Genomic DNA, 18,794 nt, shown 5'->3' on the forward strand with positions numbered 1-18,794 from the left:
TATATTCGCTTCTATTAGTAGGATTGTTATTATAGAATGGATCTGTTGGCTCCCTGAAGAACCAAAGGGTCACTCTCCAGGACACTAAAGCCCACAGTCATGTGATGGTGAGGATGATGGTGAGGATGATGGTAAGGATGGTGAGGGTGATGGTGAGGATCATGATGATGATGTGATGATGATGCTGGTAATAATGATGATAGCATGATTATGATGGTGACAATGACAGTGGTGACGGTGATGGCAATAATAGTGATGATGGTGAGGATAATGATGGTGATGGTGGTGGTGGTGGTGATGGGGATGGGGAAGGTGGTGATGATCATGGGGAGAATGATGACGGCGATAGTGGTAGTGATGGTGACAGTGATGATAATGTGGTGATGGTGAGGATGATGATGGTGGTGCTGCTGATGCGGATGGAAAAGCATTGCTGAATGGGAGTGTTCCTGGGAGGTTCTGACCTGGGCACTTCTGACTCTAGCTCTCACACCCGAGTCACCTCACCTGCTCTCCTGCCCCAACAATCTCCTCCAGGTTGCTAACACTTGACCCTATCACTCCAGCTTCAAATGTTCTCACTTGCTGAAGCCCTTTGACACTGATTTTGCAATAACAGACTTCTTACAACCCACAGGGCAGAGAGACCCTCCTGGCTGCGCTGCAGTGACTCCCAGGAGTGGGGTGAGGTAGGTCGCCCGAGCAGCTGAGTGTGCAGGAGTTCCCACGGCTGCCGGGCTGGGTTAGACCTGGCTGGCATGTGCTCTGTTCACTGGCACATGCTTGGCTCACGTGGGGCTGTCTTAGCCTGCGCGGACTCTAACTTGACTCCTTGACATTTCACACTGACTGTCTGATTCCAAATCTCTGACCCACCCAGGAGAAAGAAAAAGAGAGCAACATGCTGCAGGCCCATGGTAGCCTGGCTTTGCAGCAAACTAAAAACCTAATATTAACAGTTTTTCAAATGGAAAATCTGTTTACAGTGTCCTGTTTGTTTGCACTTACATTCCCGGAGCTAACACTTTGCTTATTTAAGTGAGGAGAGGTGCCTGGGCCATGATCCTCTGGGGAAAACATCTCTGAAGTTTCCAAAGTGCGTTTGCATTTACAAGTGTTAACAAGAGGTGGTCTTTTTCAAAAGACTCCCACAGTCTGCCCAGTGGCTCTTCGCTTGGAGCTCACATCTTTGTTGTGAGGGACCTGCCTTCTAAAATGTTCTTTGAAATAAAAAATGCACTTTCGTATGATCCTTGAACACTTAGAACACACAACACACACACAGAGGCATGAGCTACCTTTACCTTCCTAGACGCCAACAAAGAAGTTGATAATCTCAGCTCTTCCCAGACCTGGGAGCTGCTCCGTGCCTCAGTTTCCCCACAGAAAGTACTACCTGTGTCCCACCCAGTCAGAACTACCCCAAGACAGAAGGGAAGCAATAAACTCCCAAACCCTTAGGATATAGAAGTGGAGGCTCGACAGCACGTGGTGGTAGGGAGGAACTAGGAGACATTATATAAGGTAACTACATGCTTGGGGGTCCTTCAAGACCTCATGCAGACTGAAGACTCTGTGGAATTTTGAGGGGTTCAGGCAAGAAGAGTTTATCACAGTAACTCTGACCTAATCTTCTACCCTTGATGAGAGGCGATGTGGGGGAAAAGAAAGGGTTTTGAGTTCTGAGGTCTCCCCTGGCTCTGTCACTCCCTAGCTGTGTTACCTAGGACAGGTCGTCCAGCCTCCCTGAGCCATAGTTCCGTCATCTGTTGGGGAGAAGTCAGAGAATGAGGCCTGCCTGCCTAAGTCAGAAGGATAAATGAGGCAATGCATGCTATGCTCAGTAAATGTCCACTCCCTTTCTCCTCCAACTGGTGGAGACAGGGGCAGATAGGCCACTCCTATGGCCCTACAAGCTTCCCCCTTCACCTGGTGGAGCCAGGGATCAAGGACCCAGGCCCATCGGAGAGTAAAGCACTAGGGATCCCTGGGTGGCGCAGTGGTTTGGCGCCTGCCTTTGGCCCAGGGCGCGATCCTGGAGACCCGGGATCAAATCCCATATCAGGCTCCCGGTGCATGGAGCCTGCTTCTCCCTTTGCCTGTGTCTCTGCCTCTCTCTCTCTCTCTGTGACTATCATAAGTAAATAAATAAAAATTAAAAAAAAAAAAAAGCACTGGCTTCCTTAAATGCCATCTCAACAGTCCCTCAAGGGCCCTCCTGCCACTGGGCCTTTGCACAGGCTATCCCTTCTGTCTGGAATACTAATCTCCCTCCTTTGTCTAATGCACCTGGTGAGTTTCTACTGATCACTCGAATTTCAGCCTGTGAGTGGCTTCCTCGGGGGGACCGTCCCTGCCGTAGACCACAATAGCCCCATTACACATTTTCATAGCCCCAGTACCTTTCCTTTGGATGACTGATTAAAGTCTGTGGTCCCCTTGACTCCCCTTGACCTTAATTTTGTTCAACAAATATGTGCTGAATGAATGAAACAGTGAATGAAAGAGTCCCTCCTCCCTTCCTGGGCATCTGACCACCTGTTGCTCCCTTGGTGCCCATCGTGTGAGCACGCAGGTAGGCACTGACCACTGGCTGTGGCTGTTCTCACTGCTCAGAGGCTCTGCCATTGATGGACACCCCGAGCACAGGCCCCAGGCCCAGCGGCTTTTGTTCTGCCCCCCTACCCAGCCCCGGTCTCCCTGCGAGGTCACACAGACAGGCCCACAGCACCAGTATCGTTCCACGCCCAGGCTCTGCCCACCATCCTGCGTGGCATTCTCACAGGGAACAACTTAGCCACACCACCAATGAGGGTCAGCCCAGGCCCGGGGTTGCCAGTCAGCCTTGAGCTGTTGAATCTGGTCCCATCCTGAGCCGGGGCTCCGAGTATGGGAGTCACACTGCATCACCCCTGGGGCTCGCAGGGGCTTTCCTGGGTGCAGGCGGGTGCTCCTTCACCACCACAAAGGTGCTTCCAGGCCACCGCCAAGAGTGATGGGCAGGGGCCAGCTTTCCTCTGTTAACTCAAGACGGGCCAGCCCCCAGGCCTCCGTGATGCTCTCACTAGCAATTTGTCTGGTCCCTGAGGGTCCCTCTGGTGGCCTGCAGTGCCACATGCAGACTGGCTTCCTTTCCCTGGGTTTCACTCATAAGGGGACCCCTCCCCATCTGTGCCAGTGGGTCTCAGGGCGGCCAGGGTTTCCTGGGCTGGGGCCTGCTCACCATGCCTGTGATCATTTCCTCACTAACTGCTCACTGCCGAAGCACCGAGGTAGCCCCAGATTCACCTCCCGTGAGACCTCAGGGGCTCTGGACAGTTGCCAGGCAGGGACAGGATGGCTGGCAATGGCTGGGGTGGGGCTAGGTTCATTTTATCTCCTCCCCGGGAGGCTCTGCACATGATGGTCAGGCCACAGATAGTATTTTTCCAGAACCTTGAGTTGGTTTTGGAGGGAGATGGGAGGTAACACCATCTGAGCTGGCTTTTAGGAGGTGGTTTAGTTAATCAGTGGCTAGGACCTCTGGACGGAGTGACCGGAGTGAGGAGAGATCTTGTCATTACTCAGACAGGGACAGAGACTCATTTGGGAGCAGATGTATATGTATATGGCTTCTTTCCTACCCCATCCCCTCCCTTCCTTCCCTCATATGTCTCATCTGAGTTCCATCCATGGCCAAGCTCTGAGCTTAGGACCAAGGTTGGTGAAGGTCTAGGATGACCTGGAGACATCCAGCTTGGGAATGTGAGTGGTTATGATGTTTTTCACTGATGCAGGGACCAGGCTTTGGTTGGGTGCAGGGAATACAAGGAGGTCAGCTTTGGACATGCTCAGTCCAAGGGTCTATGGGACTCCCAAGTAGGCATCCAGCAGATGGTCGGGCCTTTGGGACTGAAGCCAGAAGGGAGACCTGGACTGGACAGATGGACCCAAGAGAGCGGGAGGCCTGGAGTCAGCAGCAGATGCAACTGCCCAGATGGGTCATGGGAAGAAAGAGGCTGCAGAAAGCCCCATAGATCCAACCACTGAAGAAAGAGGCCCTATATTTCCAGCGTCTCTAAGCAGTGCCCCACAGATGACTTATTAATTACAAACCAAAGGACAGCACTGTACAGGGGAGAAGCCTGGCAGGCACCCCCTTAGTCACGTGGTCAGAGTTAGCATCAGTGATGTTGGGGCCATAGTAACATCGTGTGTCTCCCAGGAAGACGCACGAAGAACACAGCATCCCTTCTATGACATTCCTGCCAGAAATGCACAGCCCGATTCCAACTGCAAGGAGTTATCAGGGAAATGTGCCTTGAGGGACATCTTATAAAATCTCTGACCTGGACTCAAGGTAAAGGTCAAGAAAGATGGAAGAGTAGTTCTAGCCTTGAGGAAACCAAAGACATCTGCCAGCTGAATGCAATGGGTGGCCCTGGACTGGACCCAGCACGGAGGAGAGAAGCCTATTAAAAGGCCATAAGTGGAATATTAATATGATGGAATATTACTCGGTGACAGAAAGAAATGAGTTATCAAGCAAGCCAAAAACCAGACAGGAGCCTTAAATGCATATTATCAAGCAAAAGATGCCAATCTGAGAAGGCTCCATTCCGTCTGATGCCAGCTCTATGATGTTCTGGCAAAAACAAAACCATAAAACAGAAAGTGGTTTCCAGGGGATGGGCTGGGGGCGGCATGATAGGTGGCACATGGGGATTTTTAGGGCGGTGAGGCTGCTCTGTAGGGTAGGAGGATGGAAGAAACGTGCTATTACACATTTATCAAAATCCATAGAATACACAACACAAAAAGCGACCCCTGACGTAAACTACGAATTTCAGTTAATAGCGATGCGGCAATATTGGCTCAGTGATTGTAACCCACAGACCATAGAAATGCAAGATGTTAATAATAAGGGAGGAACCCTCCGTATGATCCACTCGATTTTTCTATGAACCTAAAACTGCTCCCCCAAAAAATCTCTATTAATTTTTTAAAAGGCTATGGAGGCAGCTTTAAAATTTTGAATGTGGGCTCTGCCTTCAGTAAGGGAATTTCATCCACACTGGGTTTTGTCTACACCCAGTATGTGAACTGGGAGAAGTAAAGAGAGAGGAACCCACGAGAGTGAGGAGAACAGGAATGGCTGTGGGCGGGGAGCGCGGTCACCAACCCGGCTGCCCAGAGGCCAGAGACACGCTCACTGGGCGTCGTGAAGCAGTAGCTCCTGTGACGTGGCTGGGGTGAATTTCAGAGGAGCGGGGGTGCCCAGGGCAGGGGTGCTGGGTGATGGGAAGATGAGCACAGAGAGCTTGCCTGGATTTCTGAAGTCAAAGACAGGTTTCAAAAACTTGATGTCAGAAGAGTTTGCATGGACTGTGGACTCTCTCTCTCTCTTTCTTAAAATTTTATTTCTTTTTTTTTTTAATTTTTATTTATTTATGATAGTCACAGAGAGAGAGAGAGAGAGGCAGAGACACAGGCAGACGGAGAAGCAGGCTCCATGCACCGGGAGCCCGACGTGGGATTCGATCCCAGGTCTCCAGGATCGCACCCTGGGCCAAAGGCAGGCGCCAAACCACTGCGCCACCCAGGGATCCCATCTTTCTTAAAATTTTATTTCTTTATTTGACAGAAAACGAGAGAGAGACAGCACAAGCAGGCAGGGGGAGAAGCAGGCTCGATCCCAGGACCCCGGGATCATGACCTGAGCTGAAGGTTAACTGACTGAGCCACCCGGGCGCCCTGCGTGGACTCTTTCATATGCAGGCAGTAGCCAGTCGCTTCTGGGCTCGGGGGACAGACAGGCAGACAGGGCCCTGGTATAACACAGCACACAGGTTGAGGCCCATCCCGGGCTGTCTCCTTTTCAGGGTCAGAGACTGCAGATCCCCAGCAAAGCCCAGCCCCTTGGCCAAACTTAGCCCCCAAAGCGACACAGTGAATCACAGGGCGACCAAGTCAAGTCACATCTCCTCTGCCCCCACGCCAATCGGGCCTGCTCTCATGGATGGAGAAGGTGCCAAGAGGCCGTGCTGCTCCCACTAAAAGGAGAAGGTGTTTGTGAGCAGCAAAGCCCAGGCAGGTGAGCATTCCAGTGTGGTGCCTGGCACACAGCAGAGATTTTTTTTTTTTTTAAAATCATAGTTATCATGAAGACGCTTACCATCTAACGTGGGAAACTCACTAAGGCTTCCTGAGACTCCGCAGCAGAGTATTTCGTCTCATCTGGGATGCCTGTTGTGAGGTGTGTCATTATTAATATCACAAACCACTCAGAAAGGACACAACCAGCCAAGGTGGAGCCTCTGACCGGAGACTCCTCATAAACCTGGGGTACCTGGGGGCCCGTGCCTTCCGCACCAGGGGAAATGGAAAGGGGAGAACGAGGAGATATGAGGTATCATCTTGGTGCTGCGTGAAGCGAGGGGGATTCCTCTTCTCTGCGAATGTGAACTGCAGCCTGGAGCTCCCAGAGGCTGGGCATTTGCATTTACACAAGCAGTGTGAGCCAAGGGAACACAAAACAGAACGCCACCCGCAAGCAAAGATTTTCAAGCCCAAATCCTCGCTGAAAGGAGTAATCATAATAAGCCACCCAATATTCCAGAAACATGAAAATGTGAAAAATCGTGAGCCTTAAGACCTACGAGATACGATCAAATAAATAGGATGCTGCTTTGGGTCGCTCCATGTCTGGGGCGACATCCCCAGAGCTCCCAGCGTGCACGGGAGGTGTTTGCTCTCCGCTCCCGCAAACTGGCACACTTGGCCCTGCCCCACTTCACCCAGGCAAACAGAAACACTGGCAAATCTGTTCTTCAACTCAAAGTTTGCCTCAAGAAGGACTGCACCACCTCCCTGGGCCAAGGCAGGGATTCAGCTGACTCACGGCCCAATTGCAATTTAAAAAGCAATTACATTTCATGTGCCTGAATGCTGCAGGCCTGTGTATCCGGTGCCATGGAGCTGGCAAGTGTGGAGGCAGCTGCAAATTTAATAAATCTTAATTATCATGTTTATACAAACAAGCAGGCTGAAGCCATTGACGTCGTTGGAGCTTTCAATGACTTGGTGCACGGAGAGAAAAAAAAAGTGTGGAGAACCAACTGCTCATAAATAATTAGCTTTGGGGCAGTTTTTTCCCCTTTCCTTTTGGACTAAAAATCACATATGAAATATTTTTAAGCTGGCAAGATTACAAGGCCTGAAGACAGAGTCTATATTTTGCCTGTTAGGCCTGTGTGCGTGTGTGCACGCGTGCTCGTGTGCACATAGGTGAATGCACATACGTTGAGCAGCAAAAACCACACGAGGGAGGTGTCCTCCCACCCCCTAGAAGTATTATTGTTGCCTTTGTTCTCATTAAGATAAGCAGGGGCAGGGGCACAGAAGTCTTACATGGCAGTTATGAATCCACTGTGTTCAGGCTGTTACAAGAACTCTGCCTACTGTTAGCTCAGTGGACCCTGTTTCTGTTCATCGGAAAACTGTGGCCGAGTGACTCGTCAACAGTCACACCCGCTAATGGTGGATCCTAAATTCAAATCCAGTTCGCCAAGCCGTGGTTCTCAGAGTGTGGTCCCAGGCCAGCAGTAGCAGTGTCACCTGGGACCCTACTAGAAATGCAGGTTCTTGGGCCACCTTAGACCCAATGAATCAAAAACTCAGGGTGGGACCCAGAAATCTGTGCTTACTTGGTCACATAAGTGAGCCCAAGATGACCTCTTGCACATCGGTTTGCAGGCTGCTTACCTCTTCACAGCGGGCTTCACAGAAGCCAGCCTGCCAGCACCAAACTCAAATTTTCACATATCCAATTATTTTAAACATAGCCTGAATAAGCCTATTCTTTAGCCACGTAGAGCCTCCTTGCTTTGCATACCCTACAAAAGTGTGCCCAACATCTGCCCCTATAAAGACCCCAATCCACTGCTGCCCTTTGGAGCACCTGCCCCAGAGATGGGCCACTACGCAGAGCACCACAGTCTGGACCTGCGAGCCCTTCCTCCTAGGTACCCTCACCCAGCCAGGACGGGTTGTTCACCAGGGCAGGTCTCTGCTCTCATGCTCACTGGTGGATCCCAAGTGCCCAAATCAGTGCTTGGCACAAAATCAGTGCTCAGGAAATCCTTGGGAAATGAATGAATGAATGAATGAGAGACAACAAATGAACACAGGGCTGTGGATACTCCACATTAAGCCAATCACAGGCTGCCAGGAAACTGAGCCTGCTCTGGAGGCCTGGTGTCCACAACCACGTGCCCCCCCTACTCAGAGGCATTCAGTAAGCACTTACTGTGTGCAATGCATCAGGGGACCCAGACAGGACTCCCATGGATTGTGCCTGGGAGCTCCAGATCAGATGGGGGCTCCCCAGTGAGGACCTTAAAGTGTGGAGGCCTCCAGGAGCCACGAGGCTGCACTGTGTGAGCCACCGCCTCCCCCCCCCCCCCCCCCCCCGTTCTTCCTGATGCTCTTGTCCCTTTCTTGAGGAGGCTCTCTGTTATTCCAAATGGAGGGGGCAGGGGAGGAGACCAGGACTTTGGTCTCTCTGAAGAATTCTACAAACAACAGTTCACACCACCTACAGAATTCATTCATGAAGTAACGGCAGCATTGATAGTTCCATTTTACAGGTAGGGAAAGTAAGCCCCAAGAGGCAAAGTGACTTGCCCAAAGCCATAAAGTTAGATGATGCACTAGGCCCAAAGCACGGCATTGGTCTTGCGACTGCCCCACGCAGTCCAGGGGACACTCACTCTCTTGCATGTGGGAGACATGAATAGCAGCTGGGGTGGGGGAGGTTCCTGGGTGGCTCAGTGGTTGAGCATCTGCCTTCAGCTTAGGGCATGATCTTGGGGTCCTAGGATCGAGTCCTGCATCGGGTTCCCTGCAGGGAGCCTGCTTCTCCCTCTGCCTGTGTCTCTGTCTCTCTCTCTGTGTGTTTCTCATGAATAAATAAATAAAATCCTAAAAAAATTAAAAAAAAAAAAAAAAGCAGCCGAGACCAAGAAGAAATCCTGCAAGGCACCTGGAAACAGATGCCATGGCATTAGGGATCTTGAGGAACCCAGAGCTCTTTGGAGCAGAGCATACTGAAAGCTCCCTTCATTATGGGCCAGTGCTCGGCAGAAAAACCAGTGTGTTCCCTTGGAAAAGGTGACGTCAATTTACACTGGGTTTTCCCTGAAGTGGGGACACCCACCAGGGATGTGGTCTCCAAAGCACAGTGTGGAAAGTCAAGATACGGGCTTTGGAGCCCGAGGCCAGAGACCACCCAGAAGCTGCACACCTGTGCTGAGCGAACCATTCCAATCCTGTCATGCCTCAGTTTCCCTATGCTCAAGTGGAGGGAATAATGCCTCTTGGAGTGTTGATGGGAATGTTACATGAGATGCCCTAACCACGACTCAGAACAATTCCTGGCACACAGTGGACAGTCACCATGTAGCATCTAGAGTAACAGTAATTATTCCTCATTATGATTATTATTATTATTACTGCTGTTACTGTGACTGCTTCGGCCTGCAAGCACACGGGAGGGGCTCTGAGCACTTCTTGGCGGGCCTACATGGAAACACCTGCTGGTGGAACAGGACAGGCACAGCCATGCCTGCTCTTTTGTCTTCCACTGAGCCCCGTATGCCCCCCCACTGCTCCGTGGCCACACGATCCAGGGTGCCTGGAATGGTCCGGGTTTCCTGAGACAGTCTGGGTTTATACCTGTTGTCACAACATAACTATCACTACTGTCCTGGTCCATTCCCACCACATGGTTTTGCCTGAAAAACTCTAGGGTCCCTCTTCTACCACGGGGGTGTCACAGCTGAGTACATTCTGCATGTTCCTGGGGCTTCCTAAGGACCCCGGGGGCCCAGCACAGGGTAGCCCAGAGCTCATTCCCTAGAAATGTTCCTCGGGCCTCATGGAACCTTCCAGAAAGCCCAGGAGTTCGGCTTCAGCATCGCAGGCCTACCAACCTCCAGACGCCCTGCCCTCTAGCGTGTGGAACAGATGGCAGACACCGTACCTTTTGGAATCCGGTCGGCTCCCCTGGAGAACTCTGTGTCTGTTATTTTCGGGAAGGAGAGGAAAAGGGGAAAAAAGACGTTAAGTGAGTGAAACTCAAATCCCAACAGAGCCTGTAATGGAATATTCGTTCTGTCAGGGGAATGTTTCTTTAAAACTTCTGGTCATCTGGATAGGCTGAACCAGCAGGTGATTCGATTTAATGAGCTTTTTAACGCACTGCAGGCCCAGGTGGGATTCCGTCTGGGAAGGCCTGGGCCGGGGCCACCTGGCCGGGGCTGCGCTGACACCTAGTGGCCAGGACAGCTGCTGCGGGGACCGCTGAGCTGGCTTGGACGCTTGGCATCTGGGGTCTGAGGGCCCAAGGGGCCCTCGGAGGCCATCTCAAACAGCCCCCCATCGCGAGCTAACCCTTGAGCCTCAGTTTCCCCCATTGCTTATTAGGGAATAACAAGAGTACCTCCTTTATAGGGTTCTTATGAGGACATCGCATGTCGCAAAGCCTCTCATGGCTATTGCTATTGTTTTGCTTAGGGTGGACACGGGGACACAAAAGGGGAAGGCACTTGTTCTGCATCTAGAGCGAAGGAGTGGAGGAGCAGGGCTGGATCCCAGGGCCCCGGGGGAGCACTCTCCTCTATCGCGCCTTCCACAGCGAGGCGTGCTCAGTGCTGGCTCTACTCCGTGACCCCAGGAGTTGGGATTCTCAGAGTCTCGGCTCTCCCTTTAGAGACTGGAGATGGTGACTCTGCCGTAAGGACTAAACGGGGTCCTGAAGGTTTCAACTCGCTAGATGCCGAAGTGCTCCCCGAACATTAACATGATGGCTACTGCCGTCACTCCTGGAGCATCGGCCACAAGGGGTGGCAAGATGGCCACATGACACCTCGCAAGCCAAGCACCTAGGACCTGTGAGCCTCTGTCGCCTCTCTTGGAGTGGTCACCTCAGTCTGGTGAGTGGAGGCACAGGGCAGAGTGCGTGTGGCCCAGCGAAGTCTCCCCAGATGAGCCCAGGCTCAGCCAGAGTCCCACCCCTGGAGCCCAGGACCTGGGCTTCCTCAGCACCTACCAGCAGGTAGCCAGAGTCCTTGAGTTTGGACTTGTACAGCATCCACCGGTAACGCAGGTCTTCCAGTTCGTCTGAGGTCCCCCTTGCTGGCCCGAGATGAAGGAGGTCCTCGAAGAGTTGCTGACCTTCTGGTACCCGAGTCTCCAGCTCCTGTGGGGAAAAGGCACAGCTGCACTGCTGACCTCCACGGTCATTTCCATTTCTGACATTCTAGAACCAAGTCCTCCGGAGCGCTTGACATAAGAGTTGCCATCATTATAAAAGCTACCATTGATGAACATGCTTTTCTGTTGGCATGTTTAAGCCTGACAGAGTGCTATTGGGATTGGACAGATGTTTCTATCCAAATATAGTACTGTGTCACCCCAGGATGGCACCTTTCATCATCAGGACTCCCAAGGGGCAGTGATGTGGGGTTATGAGTGGAGCTCTAACTCTGAGCATGTGGGTCTAAATTCTGGCTTTGTAGCCTACTTTCACCCCATCCTACTCGTAATGCGATATGGGCAGTTTGCTTAGCTTCACAGAACCCACTAGAATGTAAGCTCTACAAGAGTAAGGGGGCTTAACCTGGGGCAATTGCAAGTCACCTCTGATATGGCTGGAGTTGGCGGTGGTGGCAAGAAGTGTGAGCTGTGGCCAAATGTGAGGTAGGAGGTATGTAGGGAGGACCTTCTGGTCATAGTCAAATTGACTATGGTAGTTGGACCAAACCTGTCACTGAGGACAAAGTATTAAAAACACTTAAAGGGCATCAAAGAGTTAGCAAGAGAGAGAGGCACCTCAGGCTAAAACCCAGGAAAGGAAGTAAAGCCAGTGTTCAGGCCTGCTTTTGTCAATCTGGAAGAAACAGTTGTGAAACAGATCATGCTTTTGCCAGCCCCACAGGGCTATGGAGACAAAGGTCAAGGTCTGGGCTCTGCAGAGGTGGAGACTCTCATAACCTGCTTCCCCTGTGGCTGAGACTCTTAAAGGTGAATCAGAAATAAGCTCACACCCTATGTGCACTGCAGTCCAGCTCCAAGTCATCAGGGGTGCAGGGAGCCTCCAACTCTGAACTTGGATCCACTGGTTTCAGAACAATAAAGGCCTCCTTGCCTGGCAGCCACAAACAAAATCCTCTCTGGAGAAGAGATGATCCTTAATCTCAAATTAACCCTATATCTAGTTTGTCAAACACAATGCCTGGCACACAATCAAAAGTAGCTCCAAACAAGCAAGACTCCAACAACAAGAACAGGGAGAAATAACACACAGAGGAAATGCTCCTAAAATGACTCAAGATATTAGAATTATTACACACACTCAGTAGAACAGCTCTGTTTACCGTGCTTGAAGAATTAAAAGCCAGGCTTAAAAAGTTCAGCAGGGAACTGGAAGCTACACAAAGTAACACAGTGGTATTTCAAGAAAATTGGGTAGAAATTTTAGAACTGGGGAATACAGTATCAAAAGTTAAAGGCGTAACAGACGCACGTAATAGTGAATGAGACACAGCTACAGAGAGAATTAGTAAACTGGAAGGTACAGTAGAAAATGCCAACAATCTATGTAAAAAAATGTATTACATATAAATTTCAGCTTACCATTTGTTAATGAACTGGAAGACATTTTTCAGTTCAAGAATGGCAGTTTTCAATTATATGAAAAATATGACATATAAGAATGCATGTTCTCTCATTTAAATTATACTATTGGTATTTATTCACATAAACATGAACATCTAGAAAACATACACAAAAAAGGGCTAAGTCATTTAATCCAAAAGAAACAAAAGGGATAATCTTTTATTTAAAAAAAATCCAATATAAATAAATACAGATTAAAATCGACACAATATCTTCCCACTGACGAAAACTATAGGTAGCACTGTAGTTCCGATAGAGGTTTGGGTATTTTCCTTAAGCCCGAACTCAGTTATAGACTGGTGTATTGAAGAAATATTACCTAGCTTTATAAAACTTATAGAATAAAGGACTAAGAAAGATGATTTATGCATAATGCTTACCATTCCCTAGAGTCTTATTTATGGTCTCTTTTTCATGAGAATTCAGAAAAAATGTATCTGTCATTACCAATTTATCTACATCATCATGCCTCTCATCATTTTGCTTTGGCTAACAAAATCTCCCTAAAGGAATATATACTGGAATATGCATTTTATGCAATTAGGAATACAGTGAAGTGCTAAAACTATATTTAAAATATAACAGGGTAGTTTGCAAATACTATGTTGAAATTGTGTAGACAAATTTTGTTTTGCCAAACATTGTATGGACTGGGAGTGACTTTGGGATCAGAGAAACAAAAATATTTGAACTTCTTTTAATTGTAGCAAAAAAAAAAAATAGTTGATAAAAAAATATATAACAAGGTAAAAAATTGTAGCCTTATAAGTACATGTCTAATTTAATAAACCTTTTCTTTGAAATAATATTTTAATAAAAAGAAAAAAAAAGAAAATGCCAACGGGAAGAGACCAGAGGACTAACAAGACACAAGAGAAAGTAGGAGACATAGAGCCCACAGGGAGAAAGAATATCACGTTTAAGCAGCATCATGGAAGGAGAGGAGAGGGGGGACAAGGAAGAGGGAATAGGAAAGAGACAATATCAGAGAATTTTCCCAAAAGACTCTAGACCACAGATTTCAGAATTCAGATGAATCCCAAGTAAGAGAAATGAAAAGAAATCTAAACCGTAACATTTCATAGTAAAACTGTAGAGAAATAAGAAAAAAAGGGGGGTAGGCTGGGGCCTGGTTGAGAATGACCTCATGTAATATGCTCAGGGTTGGGGGCCGGGGGTTGGACTCTATCCTGAAAGGTTTTATCAGGGGAAGGACAGAGTCAGGTTTATGATGCTGAAGGGCACTCTGGCTGCAGAGTGAACAGTGACCTGGATGGGAGCCCAACAGGAAGAAAGGAGGCCAGCTGGAGCTGATTGCCATAATCAAGGTCAGAAATGGTTAAGTATCTAGATTAATAGTGGTAGCAAGAGGGCACAGAAAAACATCCCAGAGGTGACATTCAGGAGGGCTGGAGGACTAATTAGATGTGGGAGTGAAGGAGGAAGAAGAGTTGGGGTAGAAGGATTGCAAAAATGGCCACAATGCCCCCATCCCGCCTCCCCCCTCCCATATCTATGCCCTTTGCAATATGACCTTGAGTCCTTCCCATAAAGAGGTGGAGTCTGTTTTCCCTCCCTGTGAATCTGGCTTGGCCTTGTGATCTTCTTCGTCCAACAGAATACAGGGGAAGTAATGTGCCAGTTCATCCTCTAGGCCTCAGAAGCCTTGAGCTGCCCCACAAGACAATGAGAGATGTGTGGTCCATCTCATGCCCATCCCCAGCAGCCCGCCAACTCCCAGAAGGAGAGCCCACCCAGCCGACCTATAACTGATGGCAAATCAGGGAGCCCAGCCAAGACCAGAAGCATTGCCCACACGGGCTCAGCCTAAACTGGCAACCCTCAGAATCATGAATTAAATAAACATGTGCTGTGTGAAGCCACCAACTGTTGTAATGGTTTGTTACGCAGCAATAGCTAGCTGGTATCAGAGCGGCGGTTAGTAGTGATATGTTTCAAGTTGGGGAATACAGAAGTAGGCTCAATGAATGAATGGTTCTTCTAAAGCTTTTCTAAAATATGTGAACCAAAAAAGCTTAAGAGCTATTATTTAGGGGCAGCTGGGTGGCTCCGAGGTTGAGCGTCTACCTTTGGCTCAGGGCCTGATCCCGGAGACCCGGGATCGATTCCCACATCGGGCTCCCTGCGAGGAGCCTGCTTCTCCCTCTACCTGTGTCTCTGCCTCCCTCTGTGTGTCTCTTATGAATAAATAAATAACATCTTTTAAAAAAGGAACTATTATTTATACACACGGGAAAATGGCTCATAAGCCATGTGTGTGATTGTTTTTTGTTTTTGTTTTTGTTTTATTTATTTATTTATTTTTTAAGAACTCTCTGGTAGCAAACATAACCCGGGAGGCAAACTCTGTGGAAGAAGAAGGGCCTTTCCGTGGGAACATACCCGTAGCTTCGTTTCCCTGGTCTTCAGATCCTTGGCTGTGGCCATCCTCATTGCGATGATTCTAACCAGCTTAGTGTTTTCCACCTCCAGCCACTGCTCAAAGTCCCTCAGGAGCCGGGAGAAACCTTCACGGCCGCCCTCTCCCTGGAGCAGATTCGCCTGCAGACACGCACAGCACGACCAACGCATCAGAGGTGAACACAGCCTACTGGCCCCACGGCCCCGCGTCTTGGGGGTCTGCGGTGACGCAGGGAGCCCAGGATGCTCAAAGGAGGTGCGAGAGGCCTGGGGGGAGGAGGCTCGGCTCTCCATTCAGTGTGGCCACCTTAGGAGTTGCATTCTGATTTGGCTCTGGGGGTCCTGTGGGCTTGGGGTGGTCCAGGGTCTCTGCCTCGGCCCATACTCAGGGCCCCTGGGGCTGTGCCGCAGGACACAGGTGCCAGCAGACATGCAGGGACACTGTGCTTTCAGCCCCAAGCTGCAGGAGCTGCAACAAGGGATCATCGCGGTCACCTGCTGGTCTCCTGGGGGCAGCCACCCCCATTCCTAACCGGGATGGCTATAACGGTGGTCACCCTCTGCTCTGCGTGTCCCCCACCCCCGGGCTCTGTGGCCAGAGTGAGCCGTCCAAAATGCAGGGCCGTTCAGCCAAGTCCTCGGTGTGGTCGGAGGGCCCAGATTCCGGCCCTGCCTCACCCCAAGCCTGAGCCGCAGACAAGCCTTGGCCCCTGGCGCTCGTGTGGTCTCCCTCTGCGCCTCCGCACACTCGCTGTCTCCTCTGCACGGCACGCAGCCCTCCTCTCTTCTCCTCGACTCCTGCTCTGCCACGACGATTGTCCTGACCGTTCGTTTTTCCCGGGAGGACTTTGCTGGCCCAGAACTGGGTCCCGATCCCTCTGCAGCCGCTCCTACGGCGTCTGCCCCTCTGCCCTTGCCCACCGCGCTCTCTGCGAACCCTCGCTTCACTGCCTGTGGTTCCTACTTCCTTGCTCCTCGCAGCGTGGGCCGCATGGGCACCACCGCGAGCTCCGGGAAATGCAGAGTCCTGGGCCCTGCCGAAGCAGAATCTGCATTTTCCTACACCTGGGGCGCCCTGCAGTGTGAAAGGCTCTGCGCTGGAGTGGAAGTTCCTGCGGGTTCGAAGCGCTTCCGCTCCACTCAGAGCTGTACCCCGGCCCTGAGCGCAGAGCTCAGAGCACAGCGACCCTCGGCCGGTGATTTGGGGTAATACAAGAATAAGGGGCAGGATGAGAGCCGGCGTGTGGTTTTTGAAGCACGAGAAAGGAACATCTTTTCACTGTGGTTCCTTTCTTTAAAAGCCATCAGAAAGAGGGATGGACACAAGGCATATTTGAAAAAAATACAGCTTATGGCATAAAAAGAAATGTGCCCACCCTGCAAGATTTCAGTTTGCAATCTGGGGCCAGCTGGCAGCTCTCACCCTGCGGGGCCACCTGCTACTGTTTCTGAGGGGTGAGGGCCTGTCCATCCAAGGGACGCCCCTGACCTTCCCCGTGGCCTCCTGGGTCTGGGGTCTCTGTGGCCCTCTGCGCGGTGGTACAAGGAACAGGGGCAGGTTCACCCGGGAGGGGACACGGCCGCCGAGTCCTGAGCTGTGTGTGTGGCCCCAGGCATGGAGGGAGGCTTTGTTGAAGACCAACCCCCGTCACTGACGCGGGCCCCGGTCTCCCCCTGGAAGCCCCACCGGGTAGACGCACCTGACGGGGATGCCTGGAAACAGGATTCGTGGGATCGATGACAAACCCGGCCTTTGGGATGTTGTTGGTGAAAATCATCTTCTTCCCCGAATCCACTTCCGTCCTCTGCAGCTGCTGGTTTCTGATGAGGCTGAGGAGACAAACGGCCCAGGCCCCGCGGTGATGTGATGGGGACTCGTCAGGTCACAGAGGTAACAGAACTTGGGGCATCACAGGGTAGGAGTCAATCCTTTGGGTTTGCTGGAACGTTCCCTGGGCACATATATTTCCAGCTTCCTACTTGAGACCTACGTGACCCTGTCATTAAAGTGCATGTACCCATTGATGCGGGGGAGGGCTGCAGGCTAACCCCCAAGCGGGACACTTCCCTGCTCCTACTGCTCCTGCTAGAATCACCCTTGGGCCAGACCGGAGACGCACGGAGGCGCCTGGTACCGCGCTTGGCACACAGCAGAACGCCAGGCACCTGTTCCACGGGGACCGCTGAGCTCCTCTCTGGATGGAAAGGGGTGTCACCCGAGAGCAGGCTCAGAGCCAGGGACCCTCACCTCAGCAGGCTTTCCTCCAGCAGCCTCAGGGCCTGCCACGATGTCGCCAGTTCCTTCAGCTCCTCCTGGACCACAGCGGCCCCTTCTGGAGAAGACTTCTTCATCACCAGCTGGCCGTGGGCTTCCACCAGGGCCAGCTGGGCCTCCTTCTCCGGGAATTCAGCCAGCAGCCTCTAAAGGACACACATGTGTGCACACACGCACACACACAGTGAGCTCTCGGGGCAGGGGTCTCTGCTCCCCAGTATGGCATCTTTGGCCTCCCAAGTCTGCTTTCTGAGCTGCAAGTGAGCTGCAACCGGCATCTCCCTGGGGAAAGACACCTTACCTCGACTTGCACCTCTCGGGACTGGGCGTCCCACGGGCCTGCCTCCTCCTGGTGTGACTCTAGCTTCTGGGTGACCATGGTGATCCACTGCTGCAGCTCCAGCAGCTCGTGGCTGAAGACACAATGTTCCTGCACGCTCTGCTGGCACCTGTCCGTGAGGTCCTGTAGCACAGCCCCCGGGCAGGGGGGCCAAGGGCACCCTGAGTGCTGTGGGCACCACTCCATCCTGCAGGACCCCCGGACCTGCCCCCGGGCAAGATGTGCCCCATGGCCCCCCGCCCAGCAGGAACACAAGAGGCTAGTCCTCTTCTGCACAGTACAGGGAATTTATTCTGGAAAGACCAGCTCTGGTTGAAAGTATCTCTGAGCCTGTCTTATCTTTTATAGACAGTTCCCTGCCTGGATGAGGGTGTGGGCCATCGGAGCTCCTGTCCACCACCGCTGTGAGAATAAATCATACACCTTTTGGGAAAACCATAGGTCAGTATCTACTAAAACTGAGCACAGACATCCCTCTGACACAACCATTTCACCTCTGAGCGTGTACGTAACAGACACAAACATACTGTCACCCAATGGCATGCGTGTGGTGCTGCTCATAACAGCCCCAAACTGGAAACTACCCAAGTGCCCATCAACAGAAGTATGGATAAATACGATGACGTATATTCAGACAATGGAATATTTTACAGCAGCAAGAACGAGCAATCTGTGCAGTAATCTAATACAACATTATGAATGACTTTCCAGCCAACATGTGGACAGCTAGAAGCCAGACACAAAAGAAAACATTAAAATAAGGTATAAAATCAGGCAAACCCAATGCATGGTGTTCCACGTCGAAAGTCAGGGTTACTTTCAGGGACCAGGAGTAGTGGGCAGTGATTGCCGGGGGCAGGAGGGGCTCTGGGGGCCTGGGGGAGCCAGCAGTATTCTGGGTCATGATCCGGGTGCCGGTAATACGGACGGGTTCAGTTTTTTAAAATCCATCAAATTGCCCACTTAGATGTTTGCTTTTTCTATATAGGTTTATACGTTGACAGTGTTTGAAAATGGTCTTGCTTTTTTTTCCCCTCTCCT

The 18,794-nt window shown here is 51.0% G+C and overlaps 1 protein-coding gene across 6 annotated transcripts in view; it reads right to left on the bottom strand.

The window, feature by feature from the left end:
* SYNE3 (spectrin repeat containing nuclear envelope family member 3) overlaps positions 1-18,794 on the bottom strand; it is a 107,107-nt gene that overhangs the window by 12,870 nt on the left and 75,443 nt on the right. For 5 of the 6 annotated variants that reach the window (XM_035719878.2, XM_049113446.1, XM_035719875.2 and 2 more), the window contains exons 12-17: positions 17,715-17,876; positions 17,387-17,559; positions 16,839-16,968; positions 15,121-15,279; positions 11,090-11,239; positions 10,022-10,060 (exon numbers count right to left, since the gene is read on the bottom strand). In XM_035719878.2, the coding sequence (XP_035575771.2) occupies positions 10,022-10,060; positions 11,090-11,239; positions 15,121-15,279; positions 16,839-16,968; positions 17,387-17,559; positions 17,715-17,876 (813 nt within the window). Of the gene's footprint in view, positions 1-6,154; positions 6,226-10,021; positions 10,061-11,089; positions 11,240-15,120; positions 15,280-16,838; positions 16,969-17,386; positions 17,560-17,714; positions 17,877-18,794 lie in introns of all 6 variants that reach the window. The other variant, XM_049113448.1, reaches the window with a different exon arrangement.

The sequence above is a fragment of the Canis lupus genome, chromosome 8 (genome assembly GCF_003254725.2).
Source record: "Canis lupus dingo isolate Sandy chromosome 8, ASM325472v2, whole genome shotgun sequence".
NCBI lineage: Eukaryota > Metazoa > Chordata > Mammalia > Carnivora > Canidae > Canis > Canis lupus.